We start from the raw sequence: 24903 nt of genomic DNA, 5'->3' as shown, positions 1-24903 counted from the left end.
CCTGCACAACTAGTTGTTTCCACTGAAGCGCCATCATCTAGCCTGCTTTCCATCCTGCACAACTAGTTGTTTCCACTAAAGCGCCATCATCCTGTCTGCTTTCCATCCTGCACAACTAGTTGTTTCCACTGAAGCGCCATCATCCTGTCTGCTTTCCACCCTGCACAACGAGTTGTTTCCACTAAAGCGCCATCATCTAGCCTGCTTTCCATCCTGCACAACTAGTTGTTTCCACTAAAGCGCCATCATCCTGTCTGATTTCCATCCTGCACAACTAGTTGTTTCCACTGAAGCGCCATCATCCTGTCTGCTTTCCATCCTGCACAACTAGTTGTTTCCACTAAAGCGCCGTCAGTTCACCTCTCTTCCAAGCCACAATGAAGGGACAGTCCTGAGAAATCTTATCGTATATGCCCACATTAGAAACACCACAACCCCTACTTGTACTTGGTATTGTTATTTTGTCACACTATGTTATTTAATCCAGACTGAGAAGTTTCTTTCGTATTCTACAAGTGTTATTTGCTGCAGGGTCAGGCAACAAATACAAAGATTGAGTTTCTTTGAAAATCTGTTGATTTGCCTGTAATGTGAAAAGTCAACATGAGAACTGTTGATTCCTGTCGATCATCATATCAGGCAGACAGGTGACAATGTCCTCATTATGCATGCTACATATAGTACTGTACATAGGCAAGATACATGTATATAGCCAATGACAGACTATGCATGGTATGAAACAAACATTGAAACGCATACTCGTAAGTGTCGATCGTCTTGTGCGTGAGGTTAAGGCTTTTTTCTTGCTGTTGTGTGAATAATATTGTCAACGCAAGAAGTGTTGATTTGTGGAATCCATCAGTCTGACAGATGACGAGTGAGTGTACATTGTTATGGTGTAACAGGTAAAGGTCCCTGAAGTAGCTGTGAGGCATATGTGAATGCCACATGCAGCCTAACTGATCAGAGGATATATACAGCCTGAAGATGGCTAAAAGAAGGGACTTGAAGTAAACATAGTTGTTTTGGGGTCATGACCAAATTAGTTCATGTTTCTATTAACACTAACATGGTGTAGTCTGCAGCCAGTGTCTGTGGTATCTGGCAACAAGTGTGCTGCAAGTGTGAAGATATTTCTTCAAAAAAATATAATGTCACTCCAGCCTTTGTGCTCCTTAGATGATGAAAGCTTTTTCAGGCTATCAAAGGCTATTACAAATGCTGAAAGGAATGAAGAGACCAAGAAAGCTCGTGCTGTTCACAGTCATATCCCCAGCCAAACCAGTGCTCATTCATGACTGTCCATCTCCAATGACTGTTTCTGAAACATTTCATGGCTTTTCCATCACAAATTTTATAAGGCTATTTGTCCAGCAGAAGTCAGGCATGAACCACTCTTTAAATCCTGTTTTTCATTAAAGAAAAGTCAAAATGGGGTGGAGAATGCCTGAAATATTCCATATGGCGATTCATGTACAGCATCTCCCTACCTCTGATCCAGCTGACATGGGTGTACTGCCCATCCAACTATGGGTTCAAGATAGTCCTTGTGTTTGACAAGTCTCACCTCTAAGACAACATCGTCATCACATAAGTCTCCTCATTGTCTGGGGCATTCATTTGGACTTTCAGCGTGATTTTGGCCACCTTCAGGGCCCTGCACAGATGACAAGGTGCATAGGTTGAACCCTTCCTCAAAGTTGAGGATTGAGTATTGAAGTTGCAACTTGCTACGAGTTCTTCATCTTCGTATCTGACTACTTTGTTTTGTGATGAATGATCGTGATGTGAAGCCTACTTCTACCTCTGCCTTCAGAGCAGACCCTCTTTTCGTCAGAAAGCACAGTGACTTTAGTAACAACTGTCAAATTCTGTATTTGGTTTTAGCAGGTGATGTTTCTTTTGCACTTCAACATATAAAGCTTATATTCTAGAGGGGTGACAAGGCACAGTTAGCAGAGTAGATTTGACACTTGATAGGATTTGCTGATGGACATTTACAAATCCTTAAATATAAGATCAAATTGTCTAAAAGGTGATTGAAATCCTGCAGAAATATAACATACATATAGTGATGTAAATACAAGAATCAGTCCAACAGTTTTGCTGCCATTGAGCATGAGCTGTCATTCTAGCAATGAAATGGTTGTTGTAGACAATCAGTCCTAACCCATAAATGTTCATAAATATTCATGTATATCATTCCAGGAATTAAAACAAAGAATCGAAGATCTGAGGAATGAGCAGAAAGAGAGGAGATTACAGGTGTGTATCATTGTCATATGTTGTTTTGCAATATGGGACACCAAACAATGCAATAAGTAGGTCAGAGATCATGTGACCAGTCTAGAATGGTCCTGTACCAGATATCTGAAGAATTAATTGGACAAAGTATTGATGTGGTATTACCAAATTTGATATTTTAGTATAGTTGGTATTTTTTAAATAAACCGTTATTAAATCAGTGCTGGATTCCATTAGTGAGACTGATATCATGCTATAAAATCTTTTGATTTTTCACCAGAAGTCGTCTTCACTGTGACGTATCCATTAACATTTAAGATACTGATAAACTTTTGCTAAGTCTCTCTCACACAGACACACACACACACACACACACACACACACACACACACACACACACACACACACACACACATTGTAAGAATCTTAATCTTAGATGGTAATGTTGTAGTGTAGAAGTACAGTCCATTTTTGCCCAATGTAGTAACTTTATGGACCTGAGAACACAAAAAATGTTAGTCACTTTTTATGATAAGCGTGGTTGCATTTTATTGATGTGTTGGAGCCTGCAGTTTTGCAGTTTTTTTCCTCACAAACAAGTTCTTCTTCCCCCTTGTGAATTACAGGCTGGAGGATCCCATCATCTTGATGAGTCTGTTACTGATATTGGGGAGATGTCTTCTGCCACTGAATCAAGGGACTTGACAGGGTCTGTAGCTCTGAAACCTCCACATGAAGAAGACAAGCATACCAGTGAGACACTTGCCAAGACACAGACTAAAGGTAAAACCTCTCACGTATATTAAGAAATCAACTGTACCTATTCACCATCAAATTTATTCAACCAAGAACTTTATCAAGTATAATTTTGGGAATTTTAATGTACACAGTTTGTATTTTAGTAGATTATGATCATTTTTTTAATCTTGTTCAGCTGAAGTGGGTTGTCATGGTCGTGGGTGTTAGTCAGCCTTGGTCAGCTTTTTGGCTTGTATTTCTTATAAATATCCTCTATTTGTTAATGTAAATAATGCTGCTATTTTGATCTAAACAAACTGAAAATCAGATCACTGTCATATCTTTTAACATCACAGCTGTTTTATGATTCATTTCTGAAATGACCTGCTTAGTCAATGCCTGATTAAAAACATGTTTATCAGCAGTGATTTTGCATGTACAAGCATTGTCTGCCAGAATAAGTGAAAGTGCAAAAAGTGTGGTTTCCTTCTGTTTGACCAAAAATGACACATGCACTGGCTTTAACTGACAGAGTTATTTACGTAAACATTCCCCATGGGTTGCACAGCCCTTTCCTCTCCCACTGTGTGATGTGCTACACACAGTCCTTTAGAATAAATAAAGAATGGAAAATTCAAGTGAAGCAGTTACCTGGTGGGTGTCCACCATGAGGAGTGGTGGTTACATCCCTTGGTGTGCTTTCTTGAACTCCGCCATCTTGTAAGCTTTATATGTTCCTCTGTAACCACCGGGTGAGGATGTGTATATTTTTTTTATTTTGTCTAAAGTTTTTTTCTTCTGAAGTCTTCTGCATTTCTCAATTAGAGAAACTCATCCTAGTAATAATCACATTGGTCTATTAACAACCATATTTATTATCAATATTTTGATAGTACTGAGTGAACTAATTTTTTCCCGCACTATTCCTTCACTGGAATTCACATATGTTTGGATTTCCATTTTGTCTCAAAAGAAGTGTAGGATGCCATAAGTTCTCAGAAGGATTAATAAGGATTTGAATTAGCCTCCCTGGTCATGTGGCAGGTCTTTTACAGATGTACTGTCAAGTCATGTTAATCTGACATAGTCTGTTGCACAGCAAATTGAATTAACAAGGATGTCAGACTAAATGAATGAGACTGAATATTGTTTATCCAATTTGTTAGCAACAAAAGCATCAGTTAAGGCAGATCGTCGGATAAACGGAGGTCGGATTAACAAGACTTGACTGAATTAGGTTTGGTGAGCATGTGTGTAGACAGTTTGTTAACATCTTCCATCAGCTGAAAACTGTTTACAGTTGACGATAAAATTTTGAAAAAAAAAAGTCTGTATGTTCATGTTCGAAGTTAATGATGAGATGTCATTATTTCAGGCATCAAACACAAATCACTTGCTCTTCTGGACATGAGAAAATCCCTGCCTCCTATTGAAGAGGGAGAACAAGTGCTAGCCAGGTGGATGGATGAGGGTTGGTACTTCAGAGGTAAGTAAAATGCAGTTTGTCCATGTGGTATCAATTGTACAGAATGCCAAATTCCTTTCTAACATATTAACTTGAAGTTTCTATTCCTCTCATATTCTTACTCAACAGGGATGATTTTTTTATGGATAGACAGCAAAATGGTGTGTTCCAGAGAGGCAGACCCTGAGAAGATAGAGGAATTGAAGAACTGGCCAATTGTAATGTCGGCGATAAATGTCAGTTTCTTGGATTCTCTGGCTACTTTAAACGTTTTGTACCAGATTATGCTAAAGTTGCCAAGCAATTGACTAATTTGCTAGTTGGTCATGACAGAAGGTCCAAACATAGGAGCAGGTCTGCTTATCCATTTTTATCGTGGGATGCTCAACAGTCAGCTTTCAGTGAACTCATTATTAATTTTAAAAGGCTTTTTTGTGCTCGTGCTCTGGCGTGTGCTGATTTCACTCTGCCCTTTGGATTGCACACTGATGCAAGTGGGGATGACTTGGGTGCAGTACTGTACAAGTACCATGATAATCAGAGGCGAGTAAATGCTTGTGCAAGCCACAGTCTCAGCATAGCTCATAAGTTAGAGTTTTTGGCTCTAAGGTGGGCTGCAGTCTAAGTAAACTTAGTCTCAGTGTATTTCGTTATACTCCACCACTGAGTCTAACAAAACCTTATGGGAGGTCACGTCAGGTAACCTTTGAGACTGACCAATCAGAACACAGCTTACCAAATCGCGAAAGTGCACATTTGCACATATCTTTTGAACTTTTTATCTCGAAAAGGTTCGTACCCGAAGGATTCCGAATGCTATTTAGCGTACGCTCACTTCCAGGTGATGCACACAGCATACGTACAACCACGACAACGGAGAGTAAACAGTCACTGAAAATAGTGTTTTTGGCTATATTCAGGGATGTCATCTTGCCGAAATATTAGCTAATGGTAACCATGTCAACAGAAACCCCAAAGCGTATATACTGCAGGTCAAATAACTGTGTTATATGCAGATTTTTGTTTGTGGAAAGATCTTTGTCAGTGACGTGAATATTTTGAAAGTCCCTCTGATCCCTAAATAGTAGCCGTTGTCTGATTGGTTAAATCTGTTTAACCGTCCTGCATTTGATTGGACGGTCATTGGTCGCTCAAAGGTTACCTGATGCGACCTTCTACTAGGTTTTGTTAGACTCAGTGGTGGAGTGTAACGAAATACACTGAGATAAGTTTACTGAGACTGAGGTGGGCTGTCACCAAGAAGTTTCATGACTACTTGTATGGCAATACATTCATTGCAAAGACTGACCATAATCCCCTTACTTGCATCATGACTTCAGCTATAGAGTCAGTGCTCCGAATACCGTACACGTTTGGCCACAGGCATCACCCGAATCGCTTCGGTTACAAATACTACGTCATGGCGCATGTTGTTTAAAAGATCATCCAAACATCTTGCCTGCTCATTAAACCGGTTGTGCAATCCGTTTTCCGTTTTTACCATGTGTTCAGTCAAAGAAGGCTACCCTCAGTCATTTAAATTCGTACAGAGTGACTGTAATACCATACACTGTTTCTTCTAATATCGTACACGTATCTTAATTCCGTACACTATCTAAATGACACTTTCGCTGCTGTTAGTTCTTAATACAAGTTACATCTACTGGTCAATTATTAACTCATATAAATGATTGGAGGTAAATCAAGTTCAAAACTATATTCATTTTTACATTTCTTTATTCATAATTATCACTAGAATATAATGAACTTGAGTTGATGAATATCGGGTGTTCTCAATGTTAGCTAATGTTGAAAATGCATATTTGTTTTAAATGTAAAGCTTTATTCTTCATTTGATCCTTTAGAGATAAGTATATTATAACACATTATAATACACAAATGTATTTCTGAAAGCATTTGAAAACAAACACAGGAAATACACACCAAGTAGTTTTACTAAACCAATAAACTAGAAATCCATATAGTTATAAGATAATACATTAAATAAGAGTTTCGGGGTTGGGTAACTGATTTATAGCTGGCTCTGTGGGGTGGGAGGGTCGTCCTTACTGACACCTTCCGCGGGAAAATTTGAATTACAGTGACGTAGTAACGGTGCATCATCGTCATCAACGGTTTTAGGTTGAATCAGCGCCTCCTTCCAAAGTTACACAGTGAACTGTTAACACATCGGATAACGGAAGCATGGGAATAGAGAATTCACTCAGCGTCAGAGAGAAACGAATTTAAAAACAAATTTTATGGTTTTGACACTTTATGCACTGCAGTACAGGAAAATATTATTTGAAGTGTCAGTAACGAAAGAAAATGGAAGCCGAATGACTAACTGGGAGCACCTGCAGTACAGCGGCGCACTACAACATCTCGTGGGGGCAGGGTCGATATGTTGTATGTCACGTGTCGCCAAAATCAAGATATCCTGAAATGCATCGCAGAAGGTAAGAGTTTGAACAATACAAGATTATAATACAAGATGGGCAATAAGACTTTTTGATTTAGTGGCGTTATTCTAAAGACAGAAGTTTTGTGCAGTACTTCTTGTGGGCGGAGTTCCCATTGTTATACAACTGAGCGCTTTTCCTCACAACTGAGTTTTAACGAACGGGTTACATTACGGGTTATCAACGGGATTACCACCAATTTGTGGTACAGCGCCTGTTACAGTTGAGGAAACAGCCACGAAACCAATTTATTTGTCATGATACTGAATCAAACATGGCACCGTAATGTGAAATATGTGAATGAGGCCACCTGTCATGAGTATTTTTCACCAATATGCTGTTTTTATCAGCGTGTTGACTAAGGGTAATAATCAGTTTATGCAGGAGTGTGACAATGTCGTGTTTTTTCCTGTTGGCAACAATGACTGCTAATAATTTGGCACACCAATTTGAATATGTGTTGCTTAAAAATACCAAATACAGAACATTTTCTTTCTATGATAGTCAGGTAATAACAGGTGTTGTTTATCATACGTTTGATTTTATTTTAGAACTGTGACTTACTCACTAACACAAAATCCAATAATTGCATCAAAACTAAATTTTGCACAGTGCCATGAAAACAGCAGACCAACACTCACGATTAGTATTATAATTTTGGACACCCAAATTAGTAACAAGCTGTCATTATGATGTTGTCAAGCACTTAGCGGTTTCACCTGCATGGGGTCACCCACCTAAGAAATAGTGACAAGTGACAAGAAAAATAATTATCGGTAATTTTTGTGTGTGTTAGTGAGTAATTCATCGATCTTAAATGGATTTCAACAGCTTATTGGTACAGTGTATTTATAAGATAATCTTAGATTTAGAAGCTGGCTTCCCACCCTTCTGACGAGATTGCCTGGCTTCCATACGCACTTGTTTTTCTCTTTCTAGTTTCTCTTTCTCATCTCTTTTCTCTGTCTTCATCTTAATGATCTCATCGCTCGTCAGAATGCGGTGGGAAGTCAGCTTCCGTGGATTTGATTTGGAACTTTGTTTCATTACAGAGGGTGGGAGAGAAAACTCGGACTTGATTGCGTCCATAGCCTCAACCTCGGACACTGTAGCTATTTCAATAACTAAGTTGCCTGATTCATCTAAAGAAGATGGAGTGTCACCTGCCAAAACCGACAAAATGAAGTCAGTGTCAGACAGGAGAGACGCGCCCTCTGGTAATGCTGCTTCAGATGTAGATGAATCCACTGATACCCCAGCTATTGGTGTAGCAGACGCTCCGGCATCAGGCGTGATGGTGCCAGAATTGACTGGAGTGTCAGCTTCAGCAACAACTGGAATATCAGCAACTCCCTCTTCTCCAGATGACTCGAAGCTAACGTCAAAGGGTTTGCTAGAGGCAAAAGCCTTATCTGGGATGGAATTTCTATTTACAGGGAATATTCCGCATTTCCTAAATCCACTGCATACATTTGAGGGCGTGAAAGCAATATCGTAAGCTTGTTTGAACAAACGGGGCCATTCCCATTTGGTCACTAGATTATTTGGACTTTGCACCATGAATTCGCTGCAAACCCTGTTCCACTCCCTACTGAGTGGGCCAAAGACTGATTTATCTAGAGGGCAAAGCCACTGGGTTGTGTGAGGAGGAAAAGCTAGGATAGTGACATCATTTGCCTTTGCCTTCTCAAGAAGCCCAAGTGTTTCGTGCGAACTGTGGCTGTCCAGCACTATAAGTTGAGGCCTCTCCGGTCCACAGTGTTTCAGGAAATGAGCCTCAAACCACCCTTCACCCAGTGTGTCCTCCATCCATGCACGACTCTGGTATGTGTAGGCCGTGCCAGGCACTCCAGCCGGAGTATTGTAAGCCTGGAGGCATTTTGGGGTCTTCCCCTTAACTATGGCCATAGGGGGGATGTTGCCCCCCGCAGCATTTATGCAGGCTAAAACAGTGACATTATCACGTATATTCCCCACACGCCCGGGAACATTTTTAACACCAGCTTCCGCCAGAACTTTGGTTGGTTTGTGTGTCAGCGGAACACTTGTTTCATCAATGTTCCAAATTAAGTGCGGTTTATCGTTTAGTTTAAGACTCTGGACAAGTTCCTCAAGTTCCTCAAAGTAACTATTTGTGACACATGGATTGAGCATGCTTGCCCTGATTGTGGTAAGAGGGACGGGCGATCTCAGATGTATGTCGGGGTGGCGCTTCATAAAGCCAGCTATCCACCCTTTACCAGGCACGCCATTCTTGAAAGGGGTCGTCAGCTTAAGTCTCCTGCATATACATGCCACTTTTAGCACCAGCTGACGACGGGTAATGCCGAACCCTGTCAGTGCTGTGGCCTTTATTTGGTCGGCAATGCCATCTTCAACGGCCACCGATAGCACTGATGGGCGACCAAGATTCCCTCCCTCAGACATCCCCCTGACATGATCACTTATAGTCATGACGGGAACTTTGAAACGTCTTGACGCAGTTCGGAATGACAGACCCTGACCCGTAACAGCGGCAACTGCACCCTCCAGGGCCTGCTTGGTGTATTGGCGTCTTCTGCCCATCTAAAAAAGTAAACACGAGACTGAAGATATCTACTTTAATACTGTCCAATTTGACACAATATCGAACGAACACGTTCCAGAATTGTATCCTGTTGACATGATTCGTTTTCGTCATAAACATGAAGCACACGTCTTGCTAAAAAGATTGCACACATCGGGTCTTTTAGTGTCTTTTGATATGTCATTATTCGACAAACAACTTCTGCCACTGCAAGTCTACATCTAGAATGGTCTAAAGATTTCCGCAGCAGGTCAAGTATTACTTCAGCTTCGTATTCAACAAACACATTGTCCAGGATTAAGGCGTTTAAAGCTGTACGGGCGACTGCAATCACTAGTTCATGTCCACTTCCAAATGATTCGCGGAGCTGAATGGATTTTGAAAGCGCCATTTTCTGTAAAGTTGACAGTACTGTCAATTATTTGATATTGACTCATAAATAATCGTAAAAGTGTGATTTGTGCGCTTGTGTTATATAAAATTGTATTAGCTTGCGTGTAAATAACAGTTAGGCTGACTGACAAATTGTTCTACTGTGTTGTTGAAATGTTTTGAATATCTTTGTGTATTCACATTTATGTATTTGTTGTTACAACGTCCATGGATTAAAATATGTAGTTTCTGTTGGTATGCAATATTTATGTTGTCATTTCACATTAAGGCTGCGTCTGCAGAGTAGTGAAGGGGTAAGGTTTAATCCGCTATTTGATATATTCCCGTAATGGCACGGCATGGGACACCAAAAATGGGCTTAACACATTGTTTCCACGTGGGAATCGATCCCGGATATTCGGCAAGACGAACGAACACTTTAACCATTAGAGTCTACCCTGCCGTGGCCGTAAAGGAGTGACGAATAATGACCGAAACTTTAAGGCTGCATGGGCTAATACTAACAATAAATACATTTCTGACAATGCGTGACTACTTCAAAATGGAGTTTAAAAACGGCCATATAAATTATTTTTATATTACATCTATATATGTTACATCAATTTGTATATCAATGTCTATGCAAATGTTTCATGTCAGTACATATTACGTGAGAAAAAAAATAAAATGTCACTGTACGAAATTAGGCGCATAGCAAAAATATATCATAATCTGGGCATCAAATATCGTACGTCTTTTTCTTTTTTTAATTTTGAAAATAGCTTGTATGAAACCTATCACTGTATTTTGAGTATACATTTTTGGTCAATTAAAATACATTATTTCGTGTTTCCGTACCGTGAGTGTTTTTTATATTTCCCGCTTTGAGCTGTCGTGTGTTGAGGTTCTCGGATCGTGACCTTGACGTCAACCCGGCAAGGAGTGGAGAGAGTCGCTATTGCAAGTGCACATCGCGATAACCAATCGTATATCGAAAGGGAAAGCACATGACAAATACACACGATAGCTAAAAATAGAGATGGGGATTACCGCATTTCAACCGACAAAGGTCCGGTTTTGCCACACATAAACATAATAAGCTATTGCGCACAAATGAAAGTGTACGGAACTTAGGAGCCTGTACGGTATTCGGAGCACTGACTCTAGTCTGTTTGCGGTGAAAATGTACCAATAAATTTCACTTTAAACAAAAAATGTCAATCAAATAAAGTGAAATTACGACTGTGAATCCTTGTGATTTTAAAATCTCAGAAACTTGACTTCAACTTTGGATAAAAGTTAAATAACAAACAATCAGAGTTGCTATTATTGGTTTGTGTTGCAAGGGGGAAAGTGCAGCGGTCAGTGGTCAGTATTTCAACATCAGCTCATATGCAGTTTGCTGTTGATCTGCTGCGCAAATTACATACTGCATATGAGCTTGCAGCTGCAAACCTTGAAAGGACACATGCCAAACACAGGAAAGCCTGTACCCTTAAGGCATGTGGTGCCACAATGTAGGCTGGTGATGTACTGATGCATAACATCAACATGCGTGGGAAGCAAAAACTGACCAATCTGTAGGAAGATAAGTACTGTGTGTGTCTCATCCTCACGCCAACATTTCAGTCTTCAGCCATGTGCTACAGTCATGTGTAGTATTTGGGTTACATTATGTCTCCATTCTGCATGATCTCTTATTGGAGTGTTGTTCTCTCTTTTCACCCTTCCTCCCAACACAGTAAAGATCATCCTTCATCAAAGAACTGCTTATGTTATGCAGCCCAATGGCTGGACATCACCTACCACCCCCGGCTACACACGCTGCAATCTTATCAGAGTTATGATCAAGTATTACCTGTCCCACATATTCTGTGTCATTGGCGATGACAAGTTTGACATGGCAGTCCATCTTAACATGGTCCCAAGCAATATTTTCGTGCAGCTGATATCCAAACATGCTGTTGCTGTGGCAGAAATTCGAGTGTAGTGTCTAATTAAATGTTGACTTATTTCAATGTTCATTGAAGCTGTTGTATGCATGATGAGATGAGATTTCAAGAGATTTAAATATCATTCTCCATGCATACTCAATAAGACTCTTGATTAGGGTCAAAACAACTCCTAATATGGGATGAATTGGTCTAGTTTGAAATTGGGATGAAACAACCCATGTGAAACAATCCAGGTGTAACGACTTAGAGTGTTATGACCCAAGACTGCTATATTCCTAGACAACAGAATTTGTGTATGTGTCTTGTTGGCGAACAAACAGAAGATATAAGTGTGTTCCTGGCTGTCTGCCAAAGTTTTCTCACAAACAGACGCACTTGTTCTCATTTGTTTTCTTGGTTATCAAGAACTATACATGTGAGTTCATTTTTGTAATTGCTAGAGTCGCCAACAGTTCTAGAATGAGCTTTATCTTTCCCTAAATCTGACAATATGGAACTACAGCTCGTTCATCTTGACCCGATCAAATGAAAACTAATGCATTGTGTGACTGTATCACAACTGGTTGGGTTTATTATTGTGAAGGGGTGCACCTTTGTCAGCTGATTGTCAACATGTCCGACCATCCGAGATAATTAATGAAGCTCATCCCTCTGAAGCTCATCCCACTCGAACTCGGGTGGATATTCAGACTCCACATGTTCGCCCCGGCAAGGCCAACTAAAATAGTTGGCTAAGGTATCCCCCTAGTGGTCCTTATCCAAGACAATGTTGAGAAATCATCAGCACTGTCTTAACTTTCTTTTAAAGGGAAGCAGACGGTTTAATGTTTCCAATGTGTGCATGCTTCACATGAATGCAACATAAATAACATTCTCTGCTGCCCAATTTAATAAAGTAAACTTGACCTGCCATTTGACCTTCTGGGTCATGCATATGTAAAGTGGCTTAGGTCAAACTGAACAGCCTGTATTTGCGTTGTTTCAGCTACATGCTCAGATCTGTCAAGATTGCACAGTCTGATCTCTTGAAGATAATGCCTACCCCATGCTTGTCAGGTAACATCATAACAGAACGTATTTGTCAGTGTTGATGAAGCTAGTATGCCAGTTGTTTTTGAATGCAGGCAGGGTAGTGTTGAACTGCCAGGACTTCAGCTATATGGTGGTGGACAATACCGGAGAAGCAGAGAGAATCTGGAGAGAAGACATCATAACTGAATCAGATGATGCAAACAGAATCATCAATGTAAGTTGTATTTCATCTGTATGCAAATCAATCAATACTTTACCGTAGTGTCACATGAGAGTTACACAAGGGATGGCCCAAAAATTCTGAGCCTGTGAAGTATACATGGGGAAAAAAGTATCACATATATTTCATTATCTTACCTCATATGAATGTCATTTTCTGATTGGCTCTGCTATTATTTTCAATGTACCCCACTTACAAGTGATGTACATTTCAATGTACCCTGCTGCCAATGGCAACTCATTCAGTACGTCATGGTAGTACATCTTTATCTAGAATAAGAGAATAACATTGAATCATGCATGATGCATGGAAGTTACCGATGTTTTGCAAATGCAAATTGATAGAAGGGAGATAACACTAAATTTGTTTTTCTTGTGTTGTCTTCAAAATCTAGCGATGACTATGAAAAGAATTGCCTCACATTCCAATAAATAAATTTTGACAAAACGTTCAAATGTAGTCCCTGAGAATATTAAGAAGGGGAATTACAATGCAGCAACTTTGCTAAGACAATACCTGCAGGAAACACAGCAAGGTGCAAGGTTTGAATTGTTTGATTCGCCAGGGTGGCTGAAGTGTACGATCTGATACCCATGCTTTAAACAGTTCAGAATTAACATTCTGTTAACGTTTGGTAAGATAAATTGTTCACTGGTCCCTGGGGCCCATGGGTTGATGTACCCTCAATATTTGTTTAACATAAACAAACATCAAAGATACTTCAACCCATGCCCCCCTCATGACCAGGGAACAACTTCTGTAGTATCAGTCAGTCTTTATTTGCATCGTGGCCACATTCCGTCAACATGATTGACAGAGTATTTTCCACCAAAGATACCCTGGGGAAAATATGAAGTTTCCGTCACTTACCAGGGGACACAACTCCAGAAGACCACAAATAAGTGAGACAAGAAAACTGAATGGATTTTCAGTTTGTTTATTCCATTAAGTCTGTGGATCAGAAATAAGTTTTGGGAAAAAGGCTAATCAAGTGTTAGAGAAGGTGTACTATGAATTATTGTCATTGCTGATAATACTTCAAGTTTATCCAATACCCAATTTTTTATGGTAGTTTCAGGGTAGGTTGGGTAGCCATATGGTTAAAGCATCGATTCATCAAAGACACAGATTCAATTCCCCATATGACTACAATGTGTGAAACTCATTTCTGGTGTCTCTGGGAATAATATTGCTGGAATATTGCTAAAAGTGGTGTAAGACAATAGTCACTCCCTCACTATGATGATTTCATAACTGGGTCTTGTGTGTGAGTACTTATTTCATTCATGAGTTTCACAGGTCAGGGTTAGTTTTGATATGGAATTATGAATTGTCTTAATGGCAAACAGGAAATCATGACACCAAGCTCATGTCATACAGTTTATGTGACCAAACTGTGAGCTCAGGGATGCATCTGAGCATGGGACTTACAGGATATATGCAGTTGTGTCATTACTTTCATGCAAATGAAGATAAAGTCAAGCACCTCTAGTTGACCTAATGTGAGATGTATTTCTTTAAACATATTGCAAGCATGCTTAGGTACTTACCATGTTATCTCATTCTGGCACTGGTGAACGTTCAGCACTGCACATACATCACTGTAATATCTTGAGGTATCTATGGTCAAAGTCAAACATTCTGATTGCTGTCTTGGAATTTGTAAGTGTGATCACGTGTTTGCCTGTCTTGACAAACTGACTGAAGCAAATGTATTATGAGAAGAAGTATAAAGTTTATGGTGTGACAAATATTGGTGCACGGTGAAACATGTAACAAATTTTAATACAAAATTGGAAGGGCAGTGGGGGTAGCCTAGTGGTTAAAACATTCGCTTGTCAGGCTGAAGACCTGGGTTTGATTCTGCAGGTGATGTGTGAATCCCATTTCTGGTGTCCCCTGCCTTTATATTGCTGGAATATTACTAAAAGTGGCGTAAAACCTTACTCACTGTTTGAGGCTGATGACATAAGTGAACCACAGACCCATGGCACATTTGTTTTCATGAGACATATTCTCCTCACCTATTTCAGGTTGGTGACACAGTGATTGGCCTACATCCAAGCTACAGTTTCAGCTACGCTCCTGCCTTCATCATTGAGCTTCTTCCTCAGCTGAATGTACGTGCTCACTTCTATGACAACAAAATAGCTGTGTTGCAACGTGATGAAGTGTACAAGATCCCTCAAGTGAAATACAGACATGACATAAGGGAGATACACAAGTGTGAAAATGAGTTGGTTGGGCAAGCAGTAGTGGCACGCTATGATCTGACAGGAGTCTATCGCATAGGTAATATTGATTTTTACTGATACAAGTGTTACCAGACTTCATTAAAAGTCAACCAAATTCAATGAATTGTGTGTGAGTTCTTTACCAGTGATACCTGAGACACATGATACCTACCAGTGATACCTTAGACATGTAAAGATTGTTTGGGGTAGGAGACAAACGTCATGTGTTGGCCCATTTGCAGGTGTTATTGAGTATTTGAAGCACAGAAATTAATTTGGAACTGAATGAAACATTCCCATGCTTCAAATATTCAATAACACCAGGAAATTGGCCATCACATGATGTTTATTGACATTGTGAACACAAAAGTAAACAAAAAGGCCCACAAGTTTTACCACGGAAACTTTAACAGTGGGAATGGTCACTCCTCAAAAAGCCTGTAAGCGTCATCCCCATGGGTCTTCTCGTGACCAGTGTAGCCAGTATGGCTGAGCATAGTTTTTAAGATTGAGCCCAGTGTATTTTCAACAGCTCATTACATTGGCTGAGTGTTGTGATAAGTGAAAACCTACATGTAGAAGATATGTTTCCTATTCTGTCACTTCATTTTAAGTCCAGTTATTGTTATTAGTGTCAGTATTAGTACAGTAGATTTGTAGTAAACTTTCAAGTCGGCATGTTATACCTCACTGGCTTCTGTTCTCGATACACAGTGAAGGAAGACTAAATTCTGTCACTGAAGCATTTGTTTAATTTTCAGAAGGGAAATATGCTTTAGTTGAAACGTGTTTGCAAGTACATGTAATAGTGATAGGTTTATACTTTCACTAAAGTTTCAGAAAAATTGTTAGGGTGTATTTGATATGTGTGAAAAATGTGACACATCACCACTCTGGTCTGATCTGCCATTGATGCTTGTGATGCTTGAGTGTTATAATTCTAAATTTTCTTCCTTTCTTGTTGATCTTTGTATTTAACAAAACTGGAGAGGTGCTTACAAAGCTTTGTGATAGGTTAAAACTTTCTGTTATTCAGGGGTGTCTGACAGGGTCAGTTAACATTCTGTCAAAGTCCACATGCAGTATGATATCAAAATCATTACTAATGTATCAAAATAGATTCTTAAAAAACACATGTGTCCTTGCACATATTATCTACAAAGTGTTACAGTCTAGCTGGCTCTAGCAATAGTTTTGCATTCTTGAACATGTTTGGGTAGGGACGGCCGTGGTGTATCATGTACCCTTTCACATGTGTTTCTTTCTTTTGTTCATTTTCAATATTTTTTTGTACCCATTCACATATAATTCTTGCTCTTAATTCTTGATATGATTCATTTTTTCATTCATTCATTGTAAAATTCCGACTGATACAATAAAGTGGCTGAAGTTCTGTTAAACCAAGTCACTGTATGTGTTGGAGCATGATGAGGCACATGTTAATTAGTACAAATGGTAAAGAAAGCAAGCAAGTGACCTATCCCAGTTATAGATTATGCCTGGTTTTACTTTCTGCACTCACTGAAATTGAGTATGGGCACAGAAGTGACGTGTCATCAGCTGGATGTTTCATCTCGTTCACATGGTAACATCTGGAACTGCTCATATGTGACGTCATTCCAACTTTATGCCACAATATGATATCAACGAAGCCACCACTGTTGACGACCCAACAATACAATTGTGTGCAATATTTGTACATGTCAGTATGAGGGATTAGCCTTGCAATTTCCAAGAATCAAATAACATTCAATCATGCTTTTCAACCTATCAGATTAAATCAGATTAAATTGAAGAACACATTGACTTTCGGTTTACAGTTAGAGTCCATAAATGTTCCCCAATCTGTCCTCAAAGTCTAGCCTTCCTCTGGGGAATTTTGCCTTTCTGATTGAGAGAACAGGCTTCCGCATCCGGCCTAACATGTTTGGCTTGTGAGAAGATATACAGGAAAAGTTATAAAACAGACATCACCAAAATTCTCAGGTGTTGTCATAACAATCAAACCAAGTCTATTTAATGTATTAGTAACATGTACATTTGTGAGTAGTATGGTTTTCTCTTAGCGTAGTTCCTGTATGCATGGAATTCGGCAAATCAGCTGATATGATAACCTTATGATAATTCTCGAATACTATCACACACTCAGGCCAGCCCAACCTTCCCCCAAAGAAAGCATGAAGTTTCCCTGCACAAATAACTATGTGTATCAGAAACAGGTTTCAGGAACACCGCTAATCAAGTGTTAAGGGTAGTGTTTAAAGAATTATTATTGTTGATAATAGGGGAGGATATTGCAGAAGATTTTCATATTGCAGTGCGAAAGAATATATTTCGATATGTATTGAATTATATTGCACAGGGTTCAAAAATGTCTTTTAAAAGCCACTTGCCACAGGGCAGGTGAGTTTAAGAAAGTAACGGGATATTTTAACCCATGATTGGAATAAGTTTTTATTAACAAGAAAAAAACATTCATAAGTGAGTTAATGCTTGTTTATAAAGCAAAAACACAACAAATCACTATGCTTGATTTATCTTTGATAAAAAATTTTAATCATGACAAAATAAAAATGTATATTTGGCACAAATGAAACAAGGACAAAAAACAATTTAACATGAACACATTGTTATTAGTTTGAACAGCAACTTGCCCAGGGTCTAGATTTTCAAAACTCACTTAGCGCTAAGATAGTAAGTACCATTCATTGACATTAACTTATGACTATCTCTGTGTTAAGCGAGCTTCCAATATCTAGGCCCTGGTCTAGATATATCAGAGATCACTGGTCATCAATGAGTAAATATTTAAAACTTTCAGATCCAAAACATTATGAAAGTCTTGAACAAAAATTAAGAACATGACTTCCAACCAAACTTAACAATCCAGTAACATGGAATATTCACCACAATCATTCCCGCCACCATCACCACAACTGCCACAATCATCAAGATGTCCAAGTGTTGTTAAGTTTTCCAAATGCATGTCAAAGTACCAGTTTTCAATCAGGGTATCACAATGCATATCGTTTCCATATCAGAACCAGTAAATACCTGTGAACTGGTTATGTTGTACAGGCCTAGTTGATAATGCTTAAGAACAGAAGCATTCCTTGTGCCTTTGACAGACACAATGTTGTATACATTTTAAAGAGGTACTTCATCAGATTAGACAGATTCCAAAGTAATTGTGCAACATATGAATAACGTTGACTTAAACATTCAGTAGCACTTCTCTGTTTTAGGCAGGGTTGTTGAAAAGGTTCCTGCAAAGTCAAAATACAGAGTAGAGTGGAATGATGGAACCAGCAGTATGCAGAGTCCCGTGCACATGTTTAGGGCTTTCACGCGAAGACACAAATTAGCACTAGGCGAGAGGATACTGGCACTCCGAGATTATGAGGCTCTGACGTACCTTCCAGGTGTCATCACTGGGATTGATGGCAGTAACCTTCAAGTTCAGTTCTGTGATGGAGCAATGTGAGTAACTTACAATACCTCTTATCCTCTCATCATTAATTATGGATGCTCAGATTAAAATATATTTTTCTTGGCCTGACCAGGACCCCATTTCACAAAGCCCTTGTAGCACTGGAGCTGTCATAAGCCAGTGTTACAGTACAGGAGGTGCAAATGCTACGAAAAAAGTTACGAGATAACAGGGCCTTATCTGTTTCTTTGAAAAAGCAAAACAGTCTGCCCTCACATTGGAAACACTAAAAGACTGTAATTAAACCTAAAAGGTCCAAATTACATCCTTTCAGATCTGTATAGAACGTCGTAATTGACCCAATCTCCATATGTGATGCCACAAGAAAGCTTTGATGTTTTGAAAAATCCATTCTTCATATGAATTTTTGATGATCTTTTTTCCCAGTCCATCAGCTGACCTAATAGAGGCTAAATCTGGTATAATTTGACACCCTGAAAACTAGGTCATGCAGATAAGTTCTTCTCTCATTTGCGTCTTCCGTCCTTAATGAGTTAAGGGAGTTTTCTTGGCAAGTAGGATTGGGACTAAGTAGGTGTAAGGCTAGTAAGTGAATGAAGACAGTCTTTCTTCTGTGTGGTCGATTAATTGCTTGTATTTTCAACAAGCCTTTTGTCTTTATTAGTTTGTCACCTGCCTAATCATGAACCAGTCTCACAGGTGTGTTCCTATTTATGGTTAATTCCCTCATTTACCCTCATATCAAGCTATGCAAAAGTCAGCAATTGACTCCTTGTGTCCATTTACTTTTATTGAAGAGTTACAGTACTTTGGGATATAAATCTAGAGCTGTGGTGATTACCAGCTGATACCAGACTAAGGAATAATGGAACTGTACCAATTTCACCTCCCCCTCTTGTCACCTCTTTATTTAGCTTTGCAGATCATGTTTTTGGATGTGACACTGGTAGGCTGGAATGACTGAGTTAAGTTTTCCACTGCTTGTAGCAATATTGCAGCAATATCGCAGTGAGGGACACCAGAAATGGTCTTCACACATAGTACCCATGAGAGGAATCAAACCTGGGTCTTCAGCATGATAAGTGGACGACTTAGCCATTAGGCTACCCTACTGCCCCGGTAGGCTGGGAAGCTGTTCTGTTCATTTACAAGTTCAGATCATGGTGGTTTGACTATGAATGTTTTCAGTCAGGTTTCATGCCCAAGTACCCTAGTGCCCCAGTGCCCCAGTACCCCAGTACCCCAGTGCCCCAGTGCCCCAGTACCCAAGTGCCCCAGTGCTAGTCACGTGTTGACACTAGAGTCAGGATGATATGCTTGAAGTTAATGTTATAACTGTGCTATTCAAGAAAGTTCTTGCAAACCACAGCATAGGTAGGTTAGACCTGATAGTTTTAATGAACCATCTTGTTCATGAATATGTAGCTCTTTGGAAGAAATGGTCTTGACAGCGTGAAAGCCTAGCATTTGCCTATGTGTTGGCAAGCAGTTTCATATCAATTTTGACGTCAAAGGTGAGAATTGAAGAAAATCGATAAATTTCAGATATGACGTTCAGCATGGTATACCCCTTGGAGAGCCCATGCATATTTCCTGATTTCATAAACATAGATAATAAACTTTCTTTACCAATCTTCTTTCTAATAATTTCATGTGTTATATTTCAGAATGGACAAAATAGTAGCAGATGAAAGCTACTGGCTCAGTGTGACCTACTACGACAATGTTGTGTCGGACTACAGATGCTCGAAATAACCCAGTATTATAATATTTATGACATTCTCAACCACAAGAGTAAGAATGGTATGACAAGATTCAGTCATTTTCGTAGGTTTGACCAACATGGCAATGCATTGGGATTTACTGAGACGTAAGAATAAAGTAATTGGCATTTCCACTGCATGTGTTAAGTTGGACAGACCATTCAAAGCTTACTGTGATAGTTGGAATATAAATGGATTCTTGAAATTGATGTTATCTTTTCCTTATATGTTAGCATATTTTAAATCTCAGTTGTCAATAATTTCATTTGATTCTTGATTTCAACTTGATATTTTGATATTTTATAGTCCATTATTAATCAATAACTTACATGTTATAGTGCCATGCCCTACAGAGTTCTTACATCACAGAATACAGTCAAATAAGAGACATTGAAAACTGAATTATCCTGTTCACTTTTAGAACATAATGTATCAACACAAAACATAAATTTGAAATAGTCATTGCCAGATTTTACAAATTTCTGGATCCATGCCTGAATGTTTTGGGTGTGGTGATTGTATTTCATTTCAAATGGCAAGGATTGTCACCATTTTATAGTATGAAGAACTGTTGAATTGTACAGTACTGCCAATGTCTTAAAGAACCCCTGCTTGTATGATAATGTAAATAATTTCTAGTTTAAATACCCGTATCTTTTTTTCATTTTTTAGTATACTAGTAAATACAAGTAGGGGATTCTGAACTTTGAATAGTAAGTATAAGCGTTAACCAGCATTTCAAAGACAGACATCTAATGAAGACACCACCATTTCTCTATATCACCACACCTAAATGAAATGCATGAGATGGATGTGCACAATGCAGTAGCCCCATACATGTGCATGGGGGTGAATAGCCAAGGGGCAATCTCATAGAGTGGCTACGGCCATTACATCTGCTCAATGGAACTCCACGCGATCACTTAATGAGGATAGGTAGAAGTGATTGAGGGATACTGCAAGTATAGTATCTCCAACGTCTGCTTCACCCCAGGTTCTCACTTAGTTCCTTCAGTATTTGTCGTCATGTAGGAAGCTAAAAGGGACCACCATGCCCACATGCTTCTTTCATTATCCCCAGGGGAATTGCAGCTTATTAAATAAGACACAATCTGTCCAAGCAAGATGTCTGTGATAAATACAGTGTATCTGTAATACCCTGCAATATGTCATGACCGGAGCTGTGGAAGGTATGGTGGCCAGCTTGTGCTGTTTGATACTAAGCGACTTAGTGGGGAAAATCTTGAGTTTTCCATGACTGAAAAATGTGGTAATGCTCATTACCTACATCTGTGTTTTTCCTTTAATTTTTCTAGATTAGAAATTTGTGTTTCTTTTCAACTTTTATGGTACACTAAATATATCTAGAAAATATTTTTGTTACATTTTACATGCATATGATTCTATGCAACACTGCTTTTCATTACATGCAATTGATATAATTTACAGTAATAGCAGTTACATATTTATAAGATATACAGTTTTCAGTGTTTCATAGGTACTTTATTTCCCTCTGTTTACAATCATGATAACAGGTGATGCAAAAACAGAATATGTTCAATACTTACTGTTAACCTAAAACATTTGTAACAGAACATTAGCTAGGAAAATAAAGATGGTTGGTCTACCAAATATATGTTAAGAATTATTTGTTATCTTTGGAAAACTTGAAACCAATATTCCAAAGCGAAATGCCTGACTGTTTGCCAGGTTTTGCCATGGTAACCATGCTATTTTAGAAAGGACACTAATATAAATATATAGCGGTATATGGAAAGGGATCCTGCAGACATTTGAAAAAATTCTCTGGTTCATCACAAAAAAGACCAAGACTGGTTTGATGAAAACAACCAAGAGATTCAAGAAATGCAAGCGAAGAAGAGATCTGCCCACCTGTCACAACCATCTTTGTTCTGAGAAAAAAAAACAGCCTTCCGTATGCATTAACCTCCTGTGCAAGCTTTGAGAGATCCAGAATGACCTACCTTGTAGATAGAGCCATAGTTTCTATGTCACAAATGTTGCGTCTGTCTTGGCCTTGGATATCTGGATGTCAAAGACAACTTGAATATCTCAAAAGTAGTATACACATTGAGAGAACGGGATCACTCGCCCTCATCAAACCTTTTCTGCCTCATTCCGCCCCCACAACCTCAACAAATTCAACAGAACACCAAATGATGTCTCACAAAATTTGTCCTGTTTTTGCCGGGTTGGGTAGAAGAATTAAGATGAAAAGGTTCAGTGAGAGACTCCCATTCTGTTTTGTAAACTACTACATACAAAATAAGAACAACGAAACAATTCATCATTAATATCCTTCTAGAACTTTGGTTTGAGCAATCACTGATTGACGGGATTGTTGTCTCCCCTTTGCTATGGACTCTTTTGTCTTATTCGCTAATGCCCCTGTTAAATCTTTTATTTCACTGCATTGTATTTTGTGAGTTCTAAAATCACTAGTAGACACAATGTTCAGATCAAATACTGGGTAAACGGTTGTAAATTGATGTTTAGGAAGATAACTTTGCAGACCATAGATAACAAATGTTTAAGAGAAATTGAGATATTCAAGTTGTTTTTAACATCCCAGCATCCAGGGCCAAGACATACGGAATGCTTGTAATCCAGATACAACGTTCAGATGATGAGAGAGCATACTTAACGTTTAGCTGTCTGGTTCCTTCAATGAGATTAATATTGTATATTTCATAAAACTGTAGTAAGGAATACTGTCTAATGAATAACACAATGTGGTTACTTTCATGGAGTAACGTAGATTACCCTTTTTGGAGACCTCTTGAGTATAAATTCTGAAAAAAAGGAAACCATATCAAGATGCCCTCTAGGTATGGACGAAGTGAACAATAACTTAAAGTTGTCAACTGTTTTGATCACACTAGATGACTATTTACTTTGAAATATTCACTCAAAATGTTACACTGTCATTGGAGACATACACATTTGACGAACTGTTTACCTGAGTCACACATGAATAACAGATCATGAACAATTTATGTGTTTTGGATACCTACCATGCATGTAGCCTAATGTTAACATGAAATGAAAAGATGAAATCAGTTGTTTAAAAAACTTGGGTTTTTTTTATTACACATGGTGCATATTTCGTTTGAACGGGTGAAAGAAGTGTATTATTAAATTTCCAATATTACTTTTCAATCAATGAAAGATGAAAAAAACATATTTTCAAAGTAAACGCGGCCATTCATACCTTTTTGACGGTCACCAGTTAGAACATATGAGTAAAAGATGCAGTGACTAAGGTATTATCTAATTCTGAGCACCACGATGACGAAGTTCCCTTGACCAGAACAATAATGCAAGCGTTTAAGGGTGAAAATGGGAATTTACAGTTGTTACTGTTCCCAAAGCAGGATGTCAATAACACGTATGTCTGTTTTCTTTTTCCCCCATCCCTACAATGTTTGATAGTCCCTGGCACTACAGCTGTGCTGCCTCACGAACTCTGTCACAACACGAGCGACGGGTGAACGGGCATTGTCCTGCCGAAGCTGTCTTTTCGTGAACAGCTGCACATTAGGCCCGATGATCTCATCCCAGAATCGCAGACCTGTCAGATTTGTCATTGACCATGACAAGTTCTGTCCGACCATGACGTGTGATGCCTCCCCACACCATAACTGCTGCCTCCAAACTGTCTCTACGTTATCAGGGTGTTGTCATAACTTTTCAAACAACTTTTATTTTAGACACTTTGCATGTAATACACAATTATATTTTTTTCATTTTTTGTTTTCAATAACGATAATTTACACACAAATAAGCAACGTTTCTGTTATGATTTGACATCTCACACTTCATAAAGTAGCAAGTAGAAAAATAAACAGTGAAGCTATTACCATTAAAAGTAAGAACTCCGTGTTCGATGTGTCTCGGTTTGTGCGATGGAACAAGTTTCTGTTCCCATTACAAAGATGAGAATGCTTTGGCATGGATTATACCCTTTAAAAAAGTAGGGGATAATGAACTGTCAATTTTGAGAGGAAGTGTAAACGTTAACAAACGTTTCAAGGACAGACATCTTATGAACGCACCACCATTTCCCTCTATTATCACCCATAAACTCAACGCATCATATACATGTGCACAACGCAATAGTCCCATACACATGCATGGGGCCCCATTCTTGATTTTGACGTTTTTTCAAGAAAGTCGAGAAATCATTTGAACATTGATTTTGACACTCATCTTGCATCATACATTTGTTAGTGTTTGTTTGTAGTCGTTTGTTTTGAAATGAAAATCGTATACATGAAAATTACATGCCATTCACCGATCGTCTTTCAAAAGCGACTAAATTTCAAATAACTATGGTTGTAAGGAAGTACAAATGATGATGCTCTCTCAAAACATTTAATA

General features: G+C 38.8%; 1 protein-coding gene across 1 annotated transcript in view; it reads left to right on the top strand.

Moving 5' to 3' along the window:
* LOC137271972 (von Willebrand factor A domain-containing protein 3B-like) overlaps window positions 1–20564 on the top strand; it is a 96164-nt gene extending 75600 nt beyond the window's left edge. Inside the window, exons 30-36 of the mRNA XM_067804349.1 lie at window positions 2209–2265; window positions 2871–3027; window positions 4358–4468; window positions 12927–13048; window positions 15088–15346; window positions 18534–18768; window positions 20407–20564. Coding sequence (XP_067660450.1) covers window positions 2209–2265; window positions 2871–3027; window positions 4358–4468; window positions 12927–13048; window positions 15088–15346; window positions 18534–18768; window positions 20407–20494 — 1029 coding nt within the window. The 3' untranslated portion in view covers window positions 20495–20564. The remainder of the gene's footprint in view (window positions 1–2208; window positions 2266–2870; window positions 3028–4357; window positions 4469–12926; window positions 13049–15087; window positions 15347–18533; window positions 18769–20406) is intronic.
* The last annotated feature ends 4339 nt before the right edge of the window (window positions 20565–24903 follow it).

Source organism: Haliotis asinina, chromosome 2 (assembly GCF_037392515.1).
Source record: "Haliotis asinina isolate JCU_RB_2024 chromosome 2, JCU_Hal_asi_v2, whole genome shotgun sequence".
Lineage (NCBI taxonomy): Eukaryota > Metazoa > Mollusca > Gastropoda > Lepetellida > Haliotidae > Haliotis > Haliotis asinina.
The sequence above is the reverse complement of the archived record's forward strand: the minus strand, read 5'-3'. Positions and strand labels throughout refer to the sequence as shown.